Consider the following 19,696-nt stretch of genomic DNA (forward strand, 5'->3'; position numbering starts at 1 on the left):
ATGATTAATTTTTGGTATACAAATAGAAAGCTGGGTCCAGCTCCAGTAAGTGTGTATGTACAAAAATTATGGAAAGTTACGGAGTATTATGCATGAATACTATTCTCTGTTGGTGTTTGTTCTCCGACTAAAAGACACTCGAAAAAAAACACCTAAACCGATGAGGAGCTTGCTGCCAGAACACATGGAATCCTGCTTAGTTCTCATGAATCAAAAAGGCTTTAAAAATAAAACAGCACATGAAATCAGCCTGTCATTTCTGACCTGCATAGTCTTAAACACGAGAGACTTAACAAAAGGACTTCACAAATAGAGTAATGATTTATTGGAAACATTCACATGAGGTATAAAGGCAATCACTTCAACCATATATATTTTTTTTAACAATATAAAGCTACCCCTTTACAAGATCTGTTCAGAAACAGGAGCAGATTTAGTAAAGATGCAGAATATTTTACATCCCTGAGACTGAGGCCCTCTCACCCTTGATGCACTCTACCCTCCCCCTGCAAAGGTGCTGTAAATTTAATTTCCTGCTCAGTTGTGATTTTAGTGGATTACCATCCAAAATTAACATTTTCATTCTTTACATCAACATGAAATTTAAAAATGCAAGCAATCCCACGTTTCATATCTAGTTCATTCACAAGCAGGGAAACAAGTATGTCTAAATCAGTTGCAGGCATCCGGTTTAAAATTACTTCCAGTTTAGAGCTGGTGTCCAAACTTCTTTCCAAGCAGTCAGTAAAGTTACTGACTCTCAAGATGTAACGTGTTCCCCTTAAATTAACCATGGAAGCCAACTCCTCCTTTTTTGCTAGCTAGACACAGCTAATGCTCTGTACTTTTCATATCGGGGTACTGGGATGTGAATGCAAGGCTTTAGGTACATGTGCTTTTATATCTGGACTTAAAGCCATCACAAGAAAGCTTAGTAACAAAATTCCAGTTCCTACTGCAGACTTCAAGTAATTCATCTATACACACTATTATTTTTAGGTTAATGGCAGGCAGACAACATTAAGAATGATAAATTCAGGTAGCAGAAGTGTTTCCTCTCAAGCAATGTAAGTTCCATTATTCAATTTCAGTACGAAGATACCCTGCAAGGCCACAAAGACAGATCTGGGCATAACACATGCAAAAAATTTTCAGTACAGGTTCAGATATTTTTCCTAGCAAAAATGATCATCTCTTGCCTGAGGATGTAATTTTAATCAATAAAACTCCTCTAGCTGAGCTATGGCAATCAGCATAAGCAAGGAGGACATGAAAAAAATTAAGTACTAATACTAAAAAATAATAAGTACTTAATACTATGAAGAGGAGGCAGCTGATGTTGTATTAACTTGGTTGAAGGTAGCTCTTCACTTGGAGATGGAAACAAAGATCTAACAAGATTCAAGGCATAAACCGACAAAAATAAAATGATTTCCAGTGTTAGAGGTAGATTTTATCCAGTGTATAATAGCTATTCCTGTAAGTGCAGAACTTTAGAAATTGAATAATTCAGATCAAATGTGACCTATGTTCTCTTAGAATAATTATAGCAAGCTTTCTGCATATCCTTCAAGAAAGCAGGCACGCCACTCTGTAAAGAGAAAAGCAGTAAGTCACACTTGTATAATGTAATCAAAAAGAACTATAGCAAGATGCATATTCACACTATATAGATCAAGGCCTTCAAATACAGGACAATTTAACATCTGGTACAAGCAGACCATTCTTTTAATACTACATGACCAGACTGCATTATCGAAGTTTGCAAATGTTAAGGCTATTCACATACACTCTGGAACACTGATTTGTTGTTTTTCTTGCACAAATTTAGCTACCCCATTGACTAAGCCAAGGAATTTGATAGAAATCAAAAAATATTAAGACAATTGCTATGAAGAGAGCAAGCAACAGTGAGTCTCTAACAATGTGACTGTGTAAGACTAGGAGGATGAATACATCCATTTAAAAAAAAAAAATTAATAATTTTACCCCAATATACAGAAGACAGGTTTGGATACAGTGAATATATTTTTTTGAAACAGACAAAGACAATTGCCCTGTCAACCTTTACTTACCTTGGCAGCCCAATTGACCAGCCACGATGGAATCATGCCACCAGGATTATCGAAATAGTACATATAGACTGGAGATGAGAGAGAAGTTACCAGAAAGTTATCCAGACATAGCTTAGGTATTAGCTCTAATACCATATGACAGAAACTATCAGGACGCATGACTGAAGCATTAAGTACAAGAATTCTGCTCCAAGTCCTTTACAAAAAAAGGAGTCAAACTTGTATTGAATTGGAATTTGAGATAAATATAACCTTTCCTAGTTAACCTCTGAGGGGTTCAGAGAATAATACTAATTTATGCTATTCCAAACCAGTTTAAGCAGCCTGTCTTATAAAGTAAATATGTCTTTAAAGGACAAGTGAGTCAGAAGTCACTCTCTAGGCAAAGCCTGTCATCTATAAACCTGTCAAACATGGTACTTAAATCATTGATGAATTAAGCGCTTTCCAACTCTACCCAATTGAACTGACTGGCAGGAAGACAGGTGTGTGTGTGTTTGGTAGCGAAGCGATCAGTACTCTGTTCTTATTTACCAAGCCCAACCATTAAAGATCTTTATGATAAAACACTGTCCTGGATTTTTCCAAGTTTCATTTTTCAATACTCCTAGAACTCACTATATCCACTTTACATAGCAACTGTTTTAGTTTAAAATCTCCAGTCTCCCTCTTCATGCATTTTGCTAACGCACACATTCTTTGGCTACATGACTTGTGATCTATTTTTTTTTGACTTCTTACCTTTAGATCCAGTCTTGCCATCACTTTCAATTGCCAGACTTTGTTTATAACTTTTAACTCTGATAATACCAGGCTTTTCAGGGCACTGAGGAACAGACACACTTTGAGCTAACACAACCCAGATCTTCCGCCCATCAAAATCCATCTCTTGACATTCACGAATATAGACATACTGTGTTCTGAGTTGAGGAGGCATGTCAAAACAGCGTCAGTTTGACATATGATGAATTGACAAGTGAATTCTGTTATGAATAGCAGCCCCTTCAAGTTATATCTTATGCTTACACAGGATTCAGTCTTGCAGAATGATAATTCAGCTGTGCAAGCTTTAGTTGCATGTGGGAAGAAGCACCCACACTCTTCCTCCTGCTATACATATTGATATAACACGAGGACTGTGAGATGCTAGATCAAGTTCAGGAAAGCTGTTGAGTCAGCACTCCATCAGGATCCCTGGATGACCAGGTGACAAAAAATACAATGAAAGCGAAAAGCATTAAAGGATACATCTCTGTTTGAGAGAGGAAAAGGGTACTTCACTTCCCAGTAGATTATTTTTTCACCATTGTAAGTTTTTTCATACAGTTCTACAGTTGAAAAAGGAAGATTGTTAGATATTTTTAATTTCCACCACAAGACAAGCATATACGGCATTAACGACTGCTCAGACTTCAGACGTGAACCCATTCTGCATGCAACCCTTACATCAAAATTGATATGCATGTAAAGTTGTAGCAGTAGATGATTTAAAAAAGTAAGTCTATAACAAGACTGCTCAGGAACCAAACACACAAACACAGGTGGCCCATTTTTTTTCTGCTGCTACTCAGTTCATTGATGCAAAAAGAAAAAATGAACAGAATAAATCTGGGAGGAGGCATAGTCAAATTTCTTTTTAGACAGTTAGCTCAGTCCAGGCCTTTCCATCTCAAAGCCTTCTCCTCACCTATGCATATTCTGCATTATTCTGAACGGCAAGGCGAACATTCTTCTTCACAAGCACATCATTATCCTTGTAAACGATTCTGAGTTACTATGGAACCAGGACAAGTACTGCTTTCTAATACCTTAAGAGGTCTTACATGACAGATTAATGAAATTTGGAAAAGCTATTCAGAAGTTCACAGCAGTATATAAAAGCAGCAGTGAACACGAAGCTTGAACAGTTTATGAGCCTCCGTTACACCACCTCCAGTCTGCTTGGAAACTCAATCAAAAGGCAGCTGAATGGGGGGGGAAATAGCTAAGCAAAATCCCTAAAACATGACAGTGACTTAGGCAGGAGTAGCATGGCATAAAGGAGGGAATATAGTTCAAATCAAACTACAAACCTGAGTTTTAAGAACCGTCTACTGTGTAGCACCATCTTTTCAGGCAGTAACTGCCATTGTCATGGTAAGGATCTGACAGGCATCAGACCTGAGCTGGGGTAAGTTCTTGCCTGTCCAGGGACTTGTCATTTCATGGGTTCAGCTATAAAGACTCATTCAGACTGAGTGGTTCACATGAGCAGGCAGAGTACTTTTCTCCTCCATTAGGGCAGACTTCTGTCTGAGGTACTACAGATCCTTCAGAGCTAATGCAAGCCTGCTGGATCACTTTCTGTGGTTTTGAAAATAAGGCTAGAACAGACAGATACCTTCATCGCTAAGGCAAGAAGCGTGCCACAAGTGGCAGATTATTTCCCTATATGACATGCTCCCAGCTGGGCTTCTGTTAGTATGCCCTTCCAGTCAGCTGTCACCCACAAAAACAGCTCCTCCTCTTCTCCAAAGTGGAGCAGTATCAGATGCACAATGCTCCCAGTGCTGTAATAAGCTACAGCATTATGCTTGCCACCAGAGGTCACTGGAGTATTGGTTTATTAGCTTTACTTTCATTTCCAACTGTAGAGCTTTCCTTTTTCAAAGAAATTAAGACATTGATTTAAAGACCTTGATGGAATTGTTAGCAACTAACTCACCTATCTACAACGTATCACCAGACTGATTTCTTCATAATAGGCACATCAGCATTTGCTACTTCAGCAGTCAATTACTACCATTAAATTTCTGGGTAGTACAATCTCTGTCAGGACAGTGTTCCAATTAGGAGCTGCAAGTTTCAGTATTGCTTAGGCCCAACTGTCTCGTATCATAGCACAGGAGCATGTGGTACTTCAGTCACTACTGTTTAGTCACAGCTTCTCTGATAAATTGGCAGCTGCAGCACAGGCCAAGCCCCCAGGCCTCAAGATATCCCCATCACAGCTGCGAGGTGCTGCTCTCGTGGATATCCAGGAGCCTGCTTTGGAAGCAGCCGTGGTGCTAACAGCAATGCAACAGCAGTAACAGACTGACGGTGACATTTCAGAGGTCAAGGGCAAATCCTTGGCAAGAAGAGATCAAAGCTTGAGCCTCTAGAGTACTCACAGGAATCCTGTTCATATCTGCCTCCAGTCAGGCCTTCATATAAAGTTTTGCTGAACAGAACCAGAGGATAGAGATTAGCTCCTCTCACAATTAGTGCAGGAGCAGTTACCTTTTCAACTAAAAAGTCAGCTACTGCTACTCTGGTCTCGTTTTTATTTCAATGCCAGCCAGCAGTTCAGCAGAGAACTCCTCCTTGGACTGCCGTTACTGTCAAGCTGCAAGAGCAACAAGGAACACAAATAGTAAAACAAAGAGCAAGAAGGCTCTGAGTGGAAGCTTTCACATTTTTCTCCCTATGTGTGAAGGTAGAAAAAACAACTTACATAATTTACATAAAAAAACGTTTGTTAGCACTATTTCATTGTAAGTACACTTCTAAAGAATGGATAGGCTTGTGTTAAATTTTAAGCTAAAAGGAAAGTCTTAATATTATGTTTATGCCCTTAAAGGGTAAACTTCTGTGAAACGCTGTACTTGAGATACAGGCACAAGTATGAACTTGCAGACGAACATATCATGGTCAGCAAGGATAAAAACTCCAGCTCCGCAACATTATCTAGTTTTTAGTCTAAGGGTGTAGCTTCCCCCGACTGCTTCCTTTCTTTTCTCAAAGAAAGCGTTACAAAAACTGCCTTATTTAAAAAAGAGCTCGGTTCTCCTAAATGAACTTAAATCAAAGACTACTGAAGTAACTTAAACTAACACGAGGTGTTTGGCATCCAATATGATAATATTTGTGTATTTAGATTCCACCTCAATCTCTTTTTATTTCATTAGTGGAAAAGCAGCCTTTGCTACAGGAAAGCTATTGTCCATTTAGACAGATAACACCTTTACTAAGTTAGACACAGCTTCTGAATTGCGACCAAGTATTGATGTGAACAAAATAAGTGGTTCTCTATAAAAACGCAGCCAAGCAATCATTCACAATAGAGCTGTCCTCAATGAAACAAGCACAACATTTAACAATTCTTTGGTTTTGTAACACTGTTCTTTGTTCAGCAAGACATGTGTTTCAGTTTTATTGGCCTGAACTTATTTAAGACACAGACTTAAAATGGGATGTCTCCCCATCTTTAAATAAATGGATTGTGGGAGACCTGCATCAGTTAAATCCTTGCCTTTGTCCCTGATGATTTAAGATATTTTAACATCATCTGGATATCCAGGTCAAACCCCCCTTTTTCAAAGGCAAAGTTAAACATACATAACTAAATTAGCTATTCCTTTCTCTGTAAAAGCCCCAAATCACTAACTCTTCTCTGGATTCAAACATTTCTGATTGTACAAGGTGCCAAGAACAACCACTTTCAGGGAAAACAAATTACATATCAAACTGGTGTAACCCACTGCACTCTTCCAGCCCCTGCTACAATATGCAAAGATGTACAGAAGGTACAGAACACCTACTAAAGTTTAACTAAGCAATTACAACAGTATTTGAAGATGCTAGGTGCTCCAGCATAACAAGTGATGTTAAATTTATATGTTAAAGTAAATTTGATGTTAAAGTTATATGCTTTAACCAAAAAGGAAAAAAGTCATTCCAAAAGGAAGCTTTGTGGTGGTGAGAAGTTAGCTGTTCCATGTCAGTGTTTACTTGTATTGCTGCACAGTGCAACCTTATCCCAAAAGACAAGCGAGTCTGTCCCAACATCTTTGGACAATACAACTTTAAAATACCTTTAAAGAAAGCTTTAGTGGGAAGCCAGTGTGGGCATAAAACTTGCTTTTAAACTGCCTAGCTCAGCTTACCTTTAACATACTGGTCCCATTGTTTTCTGAAATCTAAATCCATATAGACATCTGCACACACTTTTGGGGGACAGTCAGCAAGCCCACCGAAGATTTTATACTCATAAAGTCCTGATTGCTGTGGAAACAGAATAGGGAGAGGAAAAGTCACACAGGAAAGGGAAGTATTCTGCAGCAGAGAGAACAGCTGAAGGAAGTTAGGTGGGGCACATACTACAAATACGCTCAGGAGCTGTGAAAGCAAGTGTTGAAAAAACAATGCAAGATTCAGTCTTTAACCTCTCGACTTTTTGATCTATACATGAAAGTTTAAATCCAGACAGGCTGACCTGCCCAGCACAATGGTTGTTCCTTCCCTTACACCAGTATGCTTTTACTTCATAAGTAGTTCCAGAGGGACCATGTTTCTTCACGCACACGCACCCCTTTTCATCTCCAGTGGTCAGTGTGGCCAAAATCCTGCCCACATTAAAGCATACCAGAACACGAGCATTTAATTGTGGCAGAGCCTCAAGGCTCTATGTAACAGGCATAAGGATCTCATTCATTTCCAGGAGGTTGCCAAGTACTACATGATCCGGAATATGCCTTCCTGAAAGTTAGGTACAGTCATCCCGGAGGCTGTGATATGAGAATGCTTTATAGTGTTCATGCTTATATACAGTGCACTACATATTATTTGCCTTGAGTACCTATTAGTTATTTTCTTTCTGAAAACTGCCTGCACTGAAGGGGTGGGGTGCAGGATATCTCCAACACCAATACTTTTAATGTTTCTTTAAACATATGGAAACTACATCTGTGCCTATAGAGCAATGCTGTACTATTGTTAGTACCGGCTCACGACATTATAACAATGAGAGTATTTTGAGAATACAGTGTAGGAGTCAAATTCAAGCATTCCCAGGGAAAGGGAAGGAAGGATTATACAACATTCTGTTAGTGATTAGTTGATCTTCTTTTCCATTCTTCACACTTTACAACTCAACCCTAGAAGATGCCATACTGGAAGATAACAACAGGTCCAATAAACTTAAGTTATTCATCTTTGCTGTGGCACTGTTGAGGCATAAATCCCTAGCTTCAATTCTGGACTGCTGAGCACCTATGCAACCCCATAAACTCATATCACCTTTCTGAAAGGCATCTGCATTTCCTTTTTTACAAGGCAGGTAATTTTGAAAATATCATACTTGAAACTGAATCAAGATGCTTTCAGTCTATGCCAAAGCACTACGCTGGTACTTCAGAAGTATTTGTTTTAGCTTAAGCACTACTTCTTTCCAGGGTCACTAGTCAGAAATGCTATACGGATTATCTTACATGTATGTGTACTTACATAAAGTGTCATGTAAGGCGAGACTATACAAACCACCAATTTCCTCACTCTGCTAATAATTTGTAAGTCTTACGTTCTCTTGCCACTGAGCTGTTCTTCCACTGAAGAGACGTTTTTCTGTTCTTTTCCTGGTCTTTAATTACAACTGTAAGAGTTAACAAACCAAGCCCACCTGAAACATTAATTCTGCAGCCAATATACAAAGCTCTTCACCCGCACACCCCCTGTTCCTTTGCATCCTTTAGCTCCTCTTAATCCTTTGTTCTTTTTGTCAGAGGAAAGCCATGGGGCAGTTCTCTCATTTAAGCTACCAAAGCTTGCCTCAAAGACTTTGTATAGAATTGTGTGCTTCATAATTTAAGGAGAATAGACTGTAGATCACACTTCTAAATAGAGTAAAAGCTTTAGGAACACAAACTATTATGTCGTATTGTTTGTTTCTAAAGCTTTTATGTTCCACTCAACAAGCAGCTTGAAGTGCCGGTAATACTTTTTAATCAAGGATTATCAAAAAATATGGTTACATTATTGGTCTTTAAAACATTTTTGCTATAGGCAGAACAACCAACAGAGGTCAAAATGATGTAATTTACTGTCAAAGAATTCAGAAACTGATACAAATCTCCTCACCTAATACATAGGATTCTACCTTAAGTTCAAAGTTAGCTGTTCAGCTGGTTCACAGTATCAGTCCAGTTATTCTGTCATCTTTAGCCTTCAAGTTCTTGTACTACAGCTCCAGAAGGATCAACTTATTCATGTAGAATTGATGCTGTTCTTCCCTACCAGTTTAAGAGTTCCACTGCTGGACAAATTGTGCCATACCTCATTGAATATCTTTTACTGAAAAGGCAGTATTTTGAGAGAGTATGAAACAGCACATCATGACCTGACAGGTGAACAGTTCATCTTGCAGCAAGTAAGACAAGGACAGTCAATAAAAGCAGCAATTTACAAAAAGAAAATTAAAACAAGTCAAATGTTTCAGGTTTCAGAGGCCTATCAGCAAGGGAATCGATCAGCAGGTTGGAACACAGCACAGAAAAGCTGTGGGAAAAGGTGTACAGGAAAGCCTGGGAGACCTATTTGTGTAGCCTGAAGAGAAGGTGGAAAGAGAAGGCAACAGGAAATATAAACGCTGCCTTCAGCTTCCTGAACTACCACTGTTACAGTTGATGTGCAGTTCAGTAAGTGTTAAAAACCAATTTTTCCAGTAACAACTTGAAGACCCTCCTCTTAAGACATGGTTCTTCTTTTCCTGGGGCACTTCAAGGCAACTGAATGACAGAATAAACAAGAGTCTTATTTCCCAGCAACATCAGAAGACCGGACCTGTGCCGTTCCCTTGCAGCCTTCCCAGCCCCTCCACCTTCCCGAAATCGGGGTCAGTGTGCAAGAAGCACAAGAAAACAACCTGCATGTTTTTCAGCCAGCTTAACAGTCCATCCATATAAAAGCAGAGTTTCACCCCCACCGTTTTTGAACTACCTCCTAATGTTAGGGGCAGAAAGGTGAAAAATTCAGCTCGGAAGGGGTTTTGGAGAGGAGGAGAAGGCAGGGAGCCGGCGGCCCCTGGCGCAGGTGCGCAGGGAGGGGTTTCCCTTCACCCCTAGGCCGCCGCAGGAGCCGCCCCGACCCTGGAGCTCCCCGCGGCAGAGCGGCTTTCCCCGGCAGCACTTAATAGCATTACCGGGCAAGCTGCTTGCTGGGAGCACGGCGAAACCGAGCCGGGGCCGGCGGGACGCGGCGGCGCCTCCCGCAGCCCGGCCGCCCCCGGGGCCGTCCCGCTCCTCCCGCCCGGGCCCGGCCCCGCTTCCTCGCTCCGGGCCCGGCCGGGGAGCGCCCGAGGCCCCGCCGCCCCCTGTGGCGCGGGGGAGCTCCCCCGCCCGCCCACCTCGTCGTACAGCCGGTAGATCCTCACGCCCATGCTCTCCACCAGGAGCTGCCAGGGCGCCACCGGCGCCGGCTGGTCCAGCTCCCGGCAGGCGGCCCGAAACTGCTCCTCGGAGAAGCCCCGAGGCGGCGGCGCCTCCATTCTCCGCGCCGGGAGGCGGCGGCGGCGGCGGCAGCGCCGGGCACAGCCAATGGCCGCCACAGCCCCTCCCGCCCGGCCGCCCGGCCCTGTCATGGCGCCCTGGGGCCGCGCTGAGGGCCGCGGCCGGGAACGGATCGGGGGTGCGGGGTCTGGGGTCTGGAGTCTGGGGTCTGAGCCATCGGGAGCCCGCGGGGCTTACGAGCACCCAGGACCGTCCCCCGTGCGGTTTCACCAGTCAGCCCCTCGGTGGGGTCTCGGTAAATGGGGCCGGGAGCTGTGGCATCCCAGAGCTGCATCCAGTTGGCTCTGGGCCTGCTGTGCTCCCCGAAGGTGGAGGTCACAGAGTCACGGAATGGTTGAGGTTGCAAAGGATCTCCAGAGGGCATCTAGTCCCCGCTGCTCAAGCAGCGTCACCTGGAGCATGGTACACAGGATGGCTTCCAGACAGGTTTGGAGCATCTCCAAAGGAGACTGCACAGCCTCTCTGGGCAGCCTGTCCCAGTGCTCTGTCACCCGAACTGTAGTTCTTCCTCATAAGGTGATGAAACCTCCTGTGGTTCACTCCCATGGGTATGGGGCTTCATCAGACCTACTAAAATTTAGCCTGCCTGCCAGCACTAGCCCAGTGTTGGTCATGGTAACCTCTGTGCAAGTCTGGCAACATTTAGCTTTTTCCAGCTTCTCTGCCAAGCTGCTGACTTCTTTGACAAAGAGTTCACTTATGTCAGCTGTCCCTTCCACTTCCAGTCAACTGGTTTGCAAGCAGAGCATGAGGATTTTTGGCTGACTTTCTTCAGGGCATAAAAGCTGAGTTGCACTTACGGTTATCCTTGCACAGCGGGTTCCTAAGAGCTCCAGAAAACTTTTGGAGACAAGCTCAGGGTAGAGGGCAGGATGGTGTCCCACTGTCCTTTCCTGCCCAGGTTTAATGCCAGAATTTGACCTATAGCTTCTGTCTGTAATGATGTCATGAATGCCAATAAGTCTCCATACCTCTGTACCTCCTCCCACCGTCTCAATGAAGCTGTTGTGCAAATGTTCCAGTTCTTTTGTTTTATTTTCATGTGTTTACATGTATTATGGCATTTTATTATTAATATTTATACAATATGTATAAATATTTTTGTTTGTGTTCTTTGTGAATTACAATGTCGTGCTTTCTGTCGGCCCAGCTGGTTCTCCAAAACATGATGACAATACATTTTGCATGACTGAACTAAGTTGGCTTCAGTGGAGCTATGCTGCTCTGAGGCTCCTGATTTTGAAATGGAATAGGAGGCTGTGATCTCTAATCGAGACTGATTTAACTTGCAGAAATATTTCTTTAAACAGTAGTTTTACTTTTGCAGAAATTTTACCAAATTTCTATCTCACTTAAATCCCGTTCATGGTTTGAAATAGGACTCATGCAAGACTGTAAGAGCTGGTGGCTCTTGTTTGTAGAGAGTCTCACATATGAAAAAGGAGTCGTGAGTCAAAAGTTGATGTTTAACAAGCAGGCAAAGGCCTGTAAGTGAGCCTGGGAGATTTCATGATCTCTTAAGGAGCCTCATCTGTGCAACAGAACTAAAGTGATCACAGCTCAGGGTCACCTGCTGTTTTACAGTCAATGTTTTGCATTATATGGTTGTCTGCATGGCATCAGAGCACTAAGTTGGCTGCAGCTGGCTGGCCTCTCTTGCCTCCCCCCCAGCACTCTCATGGAAAAAGAGAGATTTATCTCACAAGACTACTCTAGGGACCAGTGTTTTGAAAACGACATTAATATGTGACCTTTTTTCTTGGTAAATAGGGAGTGGTGCTACTAAGAAAGCACAAACAGTCCAGAAAGGAGACTTTATTTTCTATTTTCATTTTTGTTTATGAAAGCATTATTCTTTATTGCTGGTATGTCTGTGTCTTTGCCCTTAGCTTAGGGGCGGAAGCTAGAATAAGATCCCAAAGCCTTTGATATCTGCAGTGCTAGATAGTGTGGCTGTAGTCTGGGGTAAGCTGTGATGCAGTGGGGACTAACATTTCTAGAGCTCTGCCCCAACAGACAGTGGGATAGCAACTGCTTCAGGGCAGCTGGTTGTGGGAACATGAACCCAAGCCTGAGCACAGCTACCAAAGGCAGCCTAGATACAGCACGATCCAGTCCCACACATGGGTTAGGGACCTAAATACTGACTTGAATGAAAATACACTGTTACTATTCTAGGGCAATGAGGGGGAGTTTTGGAAGTGCCCGCATGACTTGACCCACATACTTAGTATTTCTTAGGTATTTAGCTGCTGCCGCTTTCAGGAGGAAACAATACCTCAAAGGAAATTTGCAGATCTGGACTCTCAATGGAATTAGTGCAACTAAAAAGTCCACCTGTTATTTACAATGGGAGCAATCTCTATTAATTCCACCCTAGCACCTAACCTTTCTGCTGCTGAAATCAACATAGAATAATCCATTGAGTTCTGCAGGGTGGAATCTAACCACTCAGTTGGAGAACTCACTCCATCAGGAAATCATATGTGGCTAGAAATGAAAACAGCAATGAATATTGCATTGATGTTTTCAGGCCCCAGATGAATTTGTGTTTGTTTTGGACGTGAGTATCCATATGTGAGAGAGTGTTACCAGCTATATTGTGTTTTTCTGCATCTGTCTCAGTGTGGCACTGGTGCACTTTGAGAAAGTCTTGAAAATGGAATAAAGATGTGGGATTTTGATGGACTCAACTGCTGTGCAGACATTGATATACTATTGTCATTTCGTTTTGTTCTGTGCATTCCAAAAACTTTGCAAAAGTGCTGAATAGTCCTGACATACCATTTATACAGTATGCACATTCACATTTCTATTATTCACAGCCAAACTAATTACAGTCTTCTACTACTGTTGTTTTATTGACTTCATTATGTAAAAGCCTTTGTTACAAATCATTTCATGACTTTTGCAGCTTGCACCAAGCAAGCTCTTCATCCAGAAAGCTGAGAAGTAACAACAGCATCTCCCACCAGAGAGGTACATGTGTAAGGCGAGTTGTGTTCACCTCTCCTGTGTGAGCCAAAGGGAAATCTGTTTTTTCAACACTCTTAGAAGATGCAGCAAATGTAGCCTGTTTGCCACACTGATATCTTTTACATTTTGTAGCGGCAATAATGGCATCCAGAGTGTTGATCATCTCTTTTGCAAAGAACTAGCGTAAGATGTTCTGCTCTGAGCTGCCAGAAGAGGTCTTAAGTAGCCATCAAACGCTGGCTTGTCATGGCCTTTTTCATGGAGTTGAGGAGTTGAATTTAATCCCAAAGCCTGGCTGTATCTGTGCTGAGTATCTAGTTACAATAGAGCAGATTTCCTGCTTTCTAATACCAAATATTTTTATCTTTCATAAAGATTATATGGACTTCTGGTGTCCACCTCTTTCATTTGGTCATGTTTGCTTGTGGTTTACAATTTTTAGCCACAGTGTTCCAAGAAAGTAATGCCCTTCCTGTGCAAATAAACAAGAGATTGTGAGGTGCAGCCTACTTATATGGCCTTGAGAAAAGAAGAGTAATTTTAAAATTCAGCTGAAGGAAAGAAAGGATTGCACTATCGTCTGCATGACCTAAAATGACTCATTCAAAAAATAAACAAGACTATTTAGATCTTGATTTGGCGCATACTTCCCATTACCACACCCTCTGCCCTCCTAACCTGTTTACGTGGATATAGAAATATTTCTAAACATTTCCTTCAGCATGTGATGCTAAGTCAATTAATATATATGGAAAGCTTTCTTTTGTGGGAATAGTCAAGACTGGTCTTACTGCAATAATTCTTTCTTTGTAGTAGTATCCCCTGGGTCAGATACTTGACTTGCTGTTGATTTCACAGAAGTCATCTATTATATAGGAGAAAAAAATGTTATGTGTTTTTTTTTAGCTGTATACGGTCTTTTAGATAGATGTTTCGTATAAGCTTAGTCCCAAGGAATGTATTGAAGAAAGACAAAGAAAGACTCATCAGAAAAGGTAAAAGCCAAAAGATTTAAAGATTTAAAAGATTTAAAAATTTAACAAAAAGAAATAAATAAAATGCAGTTTTTTAACAATGAAGATAGTAATGTTTGAACAAACCAGAAAGACATATTCTCCGTCTTGTTTGGATGGTTTTGTGAAAAAGGTACCTCAGATAAGGAGAAAATTCTGGTGTTATAGTAAAGACCTTGGACAGAATGTGAAATTGGATGTTTTATGTTAGGCAAGCTATCAACCAAGATAATATGAAGGCTTCTTCTGGCCATAAACTCGTTTACCTGTGCATCAATAGCTATCGATGCTTCGCTGATAGGACACTTAAATGTTACTCCCAACACGGAGTAACATGGTTTGATACATCAAACCTGACTGATGTAGGAACACAAAACAGTTCGTCCACTGTGACAATAGTCAAATGTTTCAGAGGAAAAACTGAAAACACTGTTGTAGGTCATTTTTTAGTATAAGTGCATGAAACTTCCTCTGAACCTAGGTGATTAATGACTGAAGTAAATATAGCGCAGCAGGGCGCCCCAGTGCCTTATGTCTGCTTTCTGTAAAGCCAATGATCTGCACTTTTATCATTCATTCTATCAGTTGTCTAAAGATCAGGATTAGGCCTTTCCCCAGGCTGTATGATCTCAGGGGCAAATCAGATCATTTCTCTGGGGAATTTATGCGTTCAGTTTCCGTGTCCTGCAAACCCTTGTGCATGCTTAGCAGTCCCTATGGGGAATAGATCTTTTGCTTTTCAGTTGGAACCAATCCTGAGCTAGTGAATTGATTAATATAATTCAAAGACTGATAGTTTTTAAGATAACTTTACCCAGGAACTTCTGCATTAAACTATAGCCATGACTGCAACAGTAGAGGGGCAAAAGGGGCTGCCAGAAGAAGGCGTATTTCCTTCAGAGGCGATAGCTATTGCTGCTTCTATGGCCTAGGAAGACAAACCGCTGGCTCACAGCAGTAGGCATTGTGAGCTGGGAGAAGACCAGGAGAAGGGCTGCTGCAGCTCTCTGAACTGTGTCCAGACTTAATCCGCTTAAACCCAGCCGCGCTTGGAAAAGCACCTAAGCATGTGTTTGTCTTTAAACTTTCCCTAAGCACTTTTTGCTAAAACAGATTCAGTTCTATCACTTAACAGTTATGAAGCACTTTTAAAGATGAAGAGCCCTTGCAGAGACTAAATCATCGTCTGTGTTTTCCCTCTGTCAGGGAGATGGTTATAGTTCATCCTCCTCTGGGCTTGCCTTCCATCCCGAGCACAAAGGGCTTCAAATAGTTTACATGGAGCTTAATGGAAGGAAGCCTGCTGCCAAACTGTGAGATATGTACATGTTACATTCTGCGTCTGAAGAAAGATGTGGGCCCCAAGAGTGTAAACTGTATGATATATTGAAAGAGAAAGGTCGCCTGCATGAGTTTGGGGCAGCCCCGTTGCATGTATGGCTGTGCATATGTTTATCCATATTGAACTGGGGTGGAGGAGTTAATAAATATGCTGGCAGAAAACTCTTAATGGAGCTCTGCAGGATGTAATAGATCACAAGTGGTTTTTTCCCCCTAACTCTTTCTTTCCCTTTTCAACAATTTTCCCAAGCTGTCTGGACCCTATGGAGAAACTTGTTTCAAACAAAGTAATTCAATTCATGGTCTGTGTAGGATAGCTGAAAGATTGTAATGTTCTTTCTCCTGATGGAGAGTCAATTAGAGCTGGCTGAAGTGCTCCATATTCATTACATTGACCATCTGGAGAGGGAACAGCATGTGTTCTTTATGCCATAACCACTGGCAGAGCAGGAACGCAAGATACCAAACATCTCCTGACATTATCTGCTAGGTAACCTTGGACAAGGCCCCTTTTCAGCTCTTTGTGTGCATTTCCCTACATGTTTTTGTGTCCTGTGAATTCCCCGGGGCACTCAGTGCAGGTGAAAAAAAAAAAGAAAAGAAAAGCCCCCTGCAGAGACATGGAAAGTGATCATACCTCCCCTGACTTAGATCTCAACTGAATCTGCTGGATCCGACTGTAGTCTCTAACAGTGTACCAAAGAAGAGTTCTGGTGAAATTACGTTGTCTCATGTTTGTTATTAGCCTTCCCCTAGCTCAGCCAGAAAGCTGCCCTGTCAGCTAAAGATTCAGAGGTTCTGTAACTGACTTGTGCAAGATGCAGGATTTGGCTTCTGGTGGTGTGGCACATCCATCCCTGTGTTAACTGAAGGCACATGTCCACACAAGGAATGCAGCTCTTCAGATGAGAACTTCATGTAATTATGAAATCAGTAGGAGATAAAAATAATTGTTTTCAGTTCCAGATGTCTGTCTTCTTCAGCACTGCAGGAAGATTAAGTGAAAGTCAAGTAGTGCAATAATAAAGCTCAAATGCTCAGCAGGATAACTGATGTTGACCAAAGTACTGGTAGGATCTAGTGAAGTTCAAAGAAAATTCCTTTGCATATTCCTGTTCACCAAAGAGGTCTCCCTCTGTCATTATAAACACATCCATTTCACAAACCTAATTATACAGAGGAGGTGGTTTGCACAGCTATCAACCAACAGGGCTGAACTCCCTCCCATGTGCTGCAAACTTTTAATGAGAGGGGAGCTAAAGCAATTTATGTGAAGTAGAGGTTTGGTTCTTTGGCTAAACTGGCTTTGTTAAGGACTCTTCCCAGCCACAAAACACATACAGTGCATGACTTGGGACAATTTTTCCAACATAAACGTGTTGAAAGGTTGCTTTCTAAAAGCTCCAGTAAGTGCAATCAACTGGTATGTTGTGTCCATGTGTGGGCTTAGGGAGGAAACAAAGGAAAAGTCAGTGGAGGGTTAGGGAAAAGCCAAGAACTAATTGAATAGGGAGCCCATGGTGATTGCACTTTGCCAGATTAATGAGTCACTGTTTGCTGTGCTTTTAGGGCCCGGGAGACCACTAGAAACTCAAAGGAAGCCATGAAGTATTGCAAGTGTGTCTCAGTAGGCAGAGCAACAGCATTGCTCAATTTAGGAGTAAAACTCCATTCTCTGAATAGGCTGCATGAGTTCCAGAATCACACGTGCTTCTTGCGAATCGTCCAAGCTGCTGGGACTGCACCTCCTCTGAAGCAGCTGTGTTAAGGCCACAGAGAAGAGATTTTGTCATTTAGGGCAGGTCCTAAAGGGGAAGTATGTGGTGTTTAGGCATGGCAGTCCAAAAGTGTGAACCTGTAACCCCTCACCGCAGCTGTTGCTTAGTCCTGAAGTTTCCTCAGCTGTTTGCACTGAATTTCTTACAGGTGCCAAACGTGCTGCTTAGGGCATGGTTCATTCTTCTGTCCGTCTATCCTCGGAGAGTCATGCTCAGAACACAGCAGGACCTTAAAAGGCAGAGGTGTCAGTCACCCCTTTCTAAAATGGCCAGAGGGGATGTACCCAAGTCTTCTGCAGGCCTTCTGTGCCTAGGAGCTCCAGCCCCATCCTTCTAGGGGAGAGTCCAGTAATCAATCTCCCATCAGCAGAGGGAGGCATCATCATCACTTCTCCTTGCAGCTTTTCTGCTTCACTAAAAGGAGTTACACTTGCACTGGGTCTAGAAGAAACTGTGACTTTAGCCTAGTGTTAGGGCATTCGTTTGTACCAGAACACATGAATTGTAAGGCCAGCTTCAAGGCTTGTTTATATGCCCTTCAGATTAGTTCCTCGAAAATCAGCATCAGAAGTTATTTTATGCAAAACTTTCAGTATTTTTACGTAATACTTTCAGTAATAAACTTGGCATGGAAAAGTAAGAATGTACTAATGAATATGTTGGTGGAGTAAGCAGGGAAGCGAGGTCTCTTATCAGTATAGGAGATATATCCAATATATCAAATAATACCCTGCAAGGACTAGAGAGGAATTGATGTAATAGGAGTGGGGTGAAATTTAGGTCATGCACATGCGTGCTAACAGCAAGAATTTCTGATACAAGGTGCTGAAAGGAACCAATACTGGAGAAAAGTCCAAATATAGTGAACAATCACGGTTAAATTGTGAAATGTTTGTTTCTGATAGAGACGGGCAAGTGCTTCCACGCAAAATACAGATGAAACCTCATCTGGAAAACTGATGATCGAAAATAAGACTGAATCTGATTTTTACCTCTTAGGACATTGGAGGGTTGTTCATCCATGGATAATTGTCTGTGAATACATTCAGCTACGGGCAAGACAAAGGTTCCTAAGTATCAGCAGAATAAGGCTCACAGCCTTCAACAGGAGAAATGGGAAACCTTGCTGATTTGAGGTGGAAGTTGGCAAACTCATAAAGACAATGCCTGGCATGGCTGCTCATATTAGGAAGGACCGATGTGGTGTCTTCTCTAATGGCCTCTCTGATGACAGTTCCCCTCAGATCTGGTTGCTTGTCATTTCTGCTAAAATGCTTACGTATTTGGAGGGAACACTAGCAAATGGGGAAAAAATGCCAGTTTCTTGTATAAAGCTGTGGAGCTCTTCCAGAGCCCTCTGGCTGATTCGGCTGGAGATGAACCCTTGGCAGGATCTCTGTCACTGGGAGGATTTAATTACACACAGAGGGTAAATCCTGGCCCCAGTGAAGCTGATGGAAGTTTTGCTGTTAATTTCTGCGGGGCCAGGATTTCACCCTGGAAAGGGAGTCAAAAGTACAGGCATGCTTTCTGAGACAGAGGGGCTGATTAAATACAGCTGGTGTACTGCTCTTTTATCAATCATTGATAAAATAGAGCCTTTTAAATACAGGCTTCGGGTAAACTTAACCACAAAATTCAAACGTGCCCTTTTACAAGCTTTAAAAGCAAGATATGTCTGTTTTTTATCTGAAAAGAAAGGAAATCATAATAAGAAATAACTCATACCCACACCCACCCACTCCAAACCCTTGTGGCATTTGGCATTCAGCTTCAATGGGCGATTAAAGCATGGAAAGTCCCATTAAAACGCTCCTAGCTGATACATAAGGCTTCATCCCCTCCGGAGGGCATCCAAAGCTCTGCTCGTCCTTGCTTAAGTCCCAGAGGAACTGCAGCAGGAGCTGCACCTTGGTAGCATCCCGCAGCACAACCAGCACCCAGCAGCACCCTGCAGCATCCCGCAGCATTCCGCAGCACCCTGGCTATTTGCACCCCGGCCGCCCCCCGCGTGTCCCGCTAAGGACGGGGCCGGCCCTTGGTGCCGTAGCCACCTGGCAGGGGCTCTCGCAGCCCTTCTCCTTAAACCTAGGGTCCGCCCGGCCGGGAGGCACGCGTGGGCTCGGCTCCCCCGGCCCACGGAGGGCAGGACAGAGCAAGGTAGGGCAGGGCAGCCCAGCCCCGCCGCTCTCCAGGCTCGGCTCGGCCCG

The 19,696-nt window shown here is 42.5% G+C and overlaps 1 protein-coding gene and 1 long non-coding RNA gene across 4 annotated transcripts; both read right to left on the reverse strand.

The window, feature by feature from the left end:
* Positions 1-302: 302 nt before the first annotated feature.
* PCTP (phosphatidylcholine transfer protein) lies at positions 303-11,380 on the reverse strand. Of its 3 annotated transcripts, none has more exons than XM_084491985.1 (6): positions 11,179-11,380; positions 6,983-7,100; positions 3,324-3,403; positions 2,817-2,988; positions 2,076-2,143; positions 303-1,591 (listed from the first exon to the last, which is right to left on the reverse strand). In XM_084491985.1, the coding sequence occupies exons 2-6, from the start codon at positions 7,023-7,025 to the stop codon at positions 1,526-1,528; spliced, it is 429 nt and encodes a 142-aa protein (XP_084348111.1). In that variant the 5' UTR covers positions 7,026-7,100; positions 11,179-11,380; the 3' UTR covers positions 303-1,525. The 3 variants fall into 3 exon arrangements, with proteins under 3 accessions (XP_084348111.1, XP_084348110.1, XP_084348112.1); XM_084491984.1 differs by lacking the exon at positions 11,179-11,380 and adding an exon at positions 10,216-11,128; XM_084491986.1 differs by lacking the exon at positions 11,179-11,380 and adding an exon at positions 10,012-10,155.
* Positions 11,381-17,338: 5,958 nt separating this feature from the next.
* On the reverse strand, positions 17,339-19,553 carry LOC311420768. The gene is made up of 2 exons (XR_014684541.1): positions 18,983-19,553; positions 17,339-18,922 (listed from the first exon to the last, which is right to left on the reverse strand). It is a non-coding gene; the product is annotated as an uncharacterized lncRNA (long non-coding RNA).
* Positions 19,554-19,696: the final 143 nt, after the last annotated feature.

Source organism: Aythya ferina, assembly GCF_964211825.1.
Source record: "Aythya ferina genome assembly, chromosome: 18".
Taxonomy (NCBI): domain Eukaryota; kingdom Metazoa; phylum Chordata; class Aves; order Anseriformes; family Anatidae; genus Aythya; species Aythya ferina.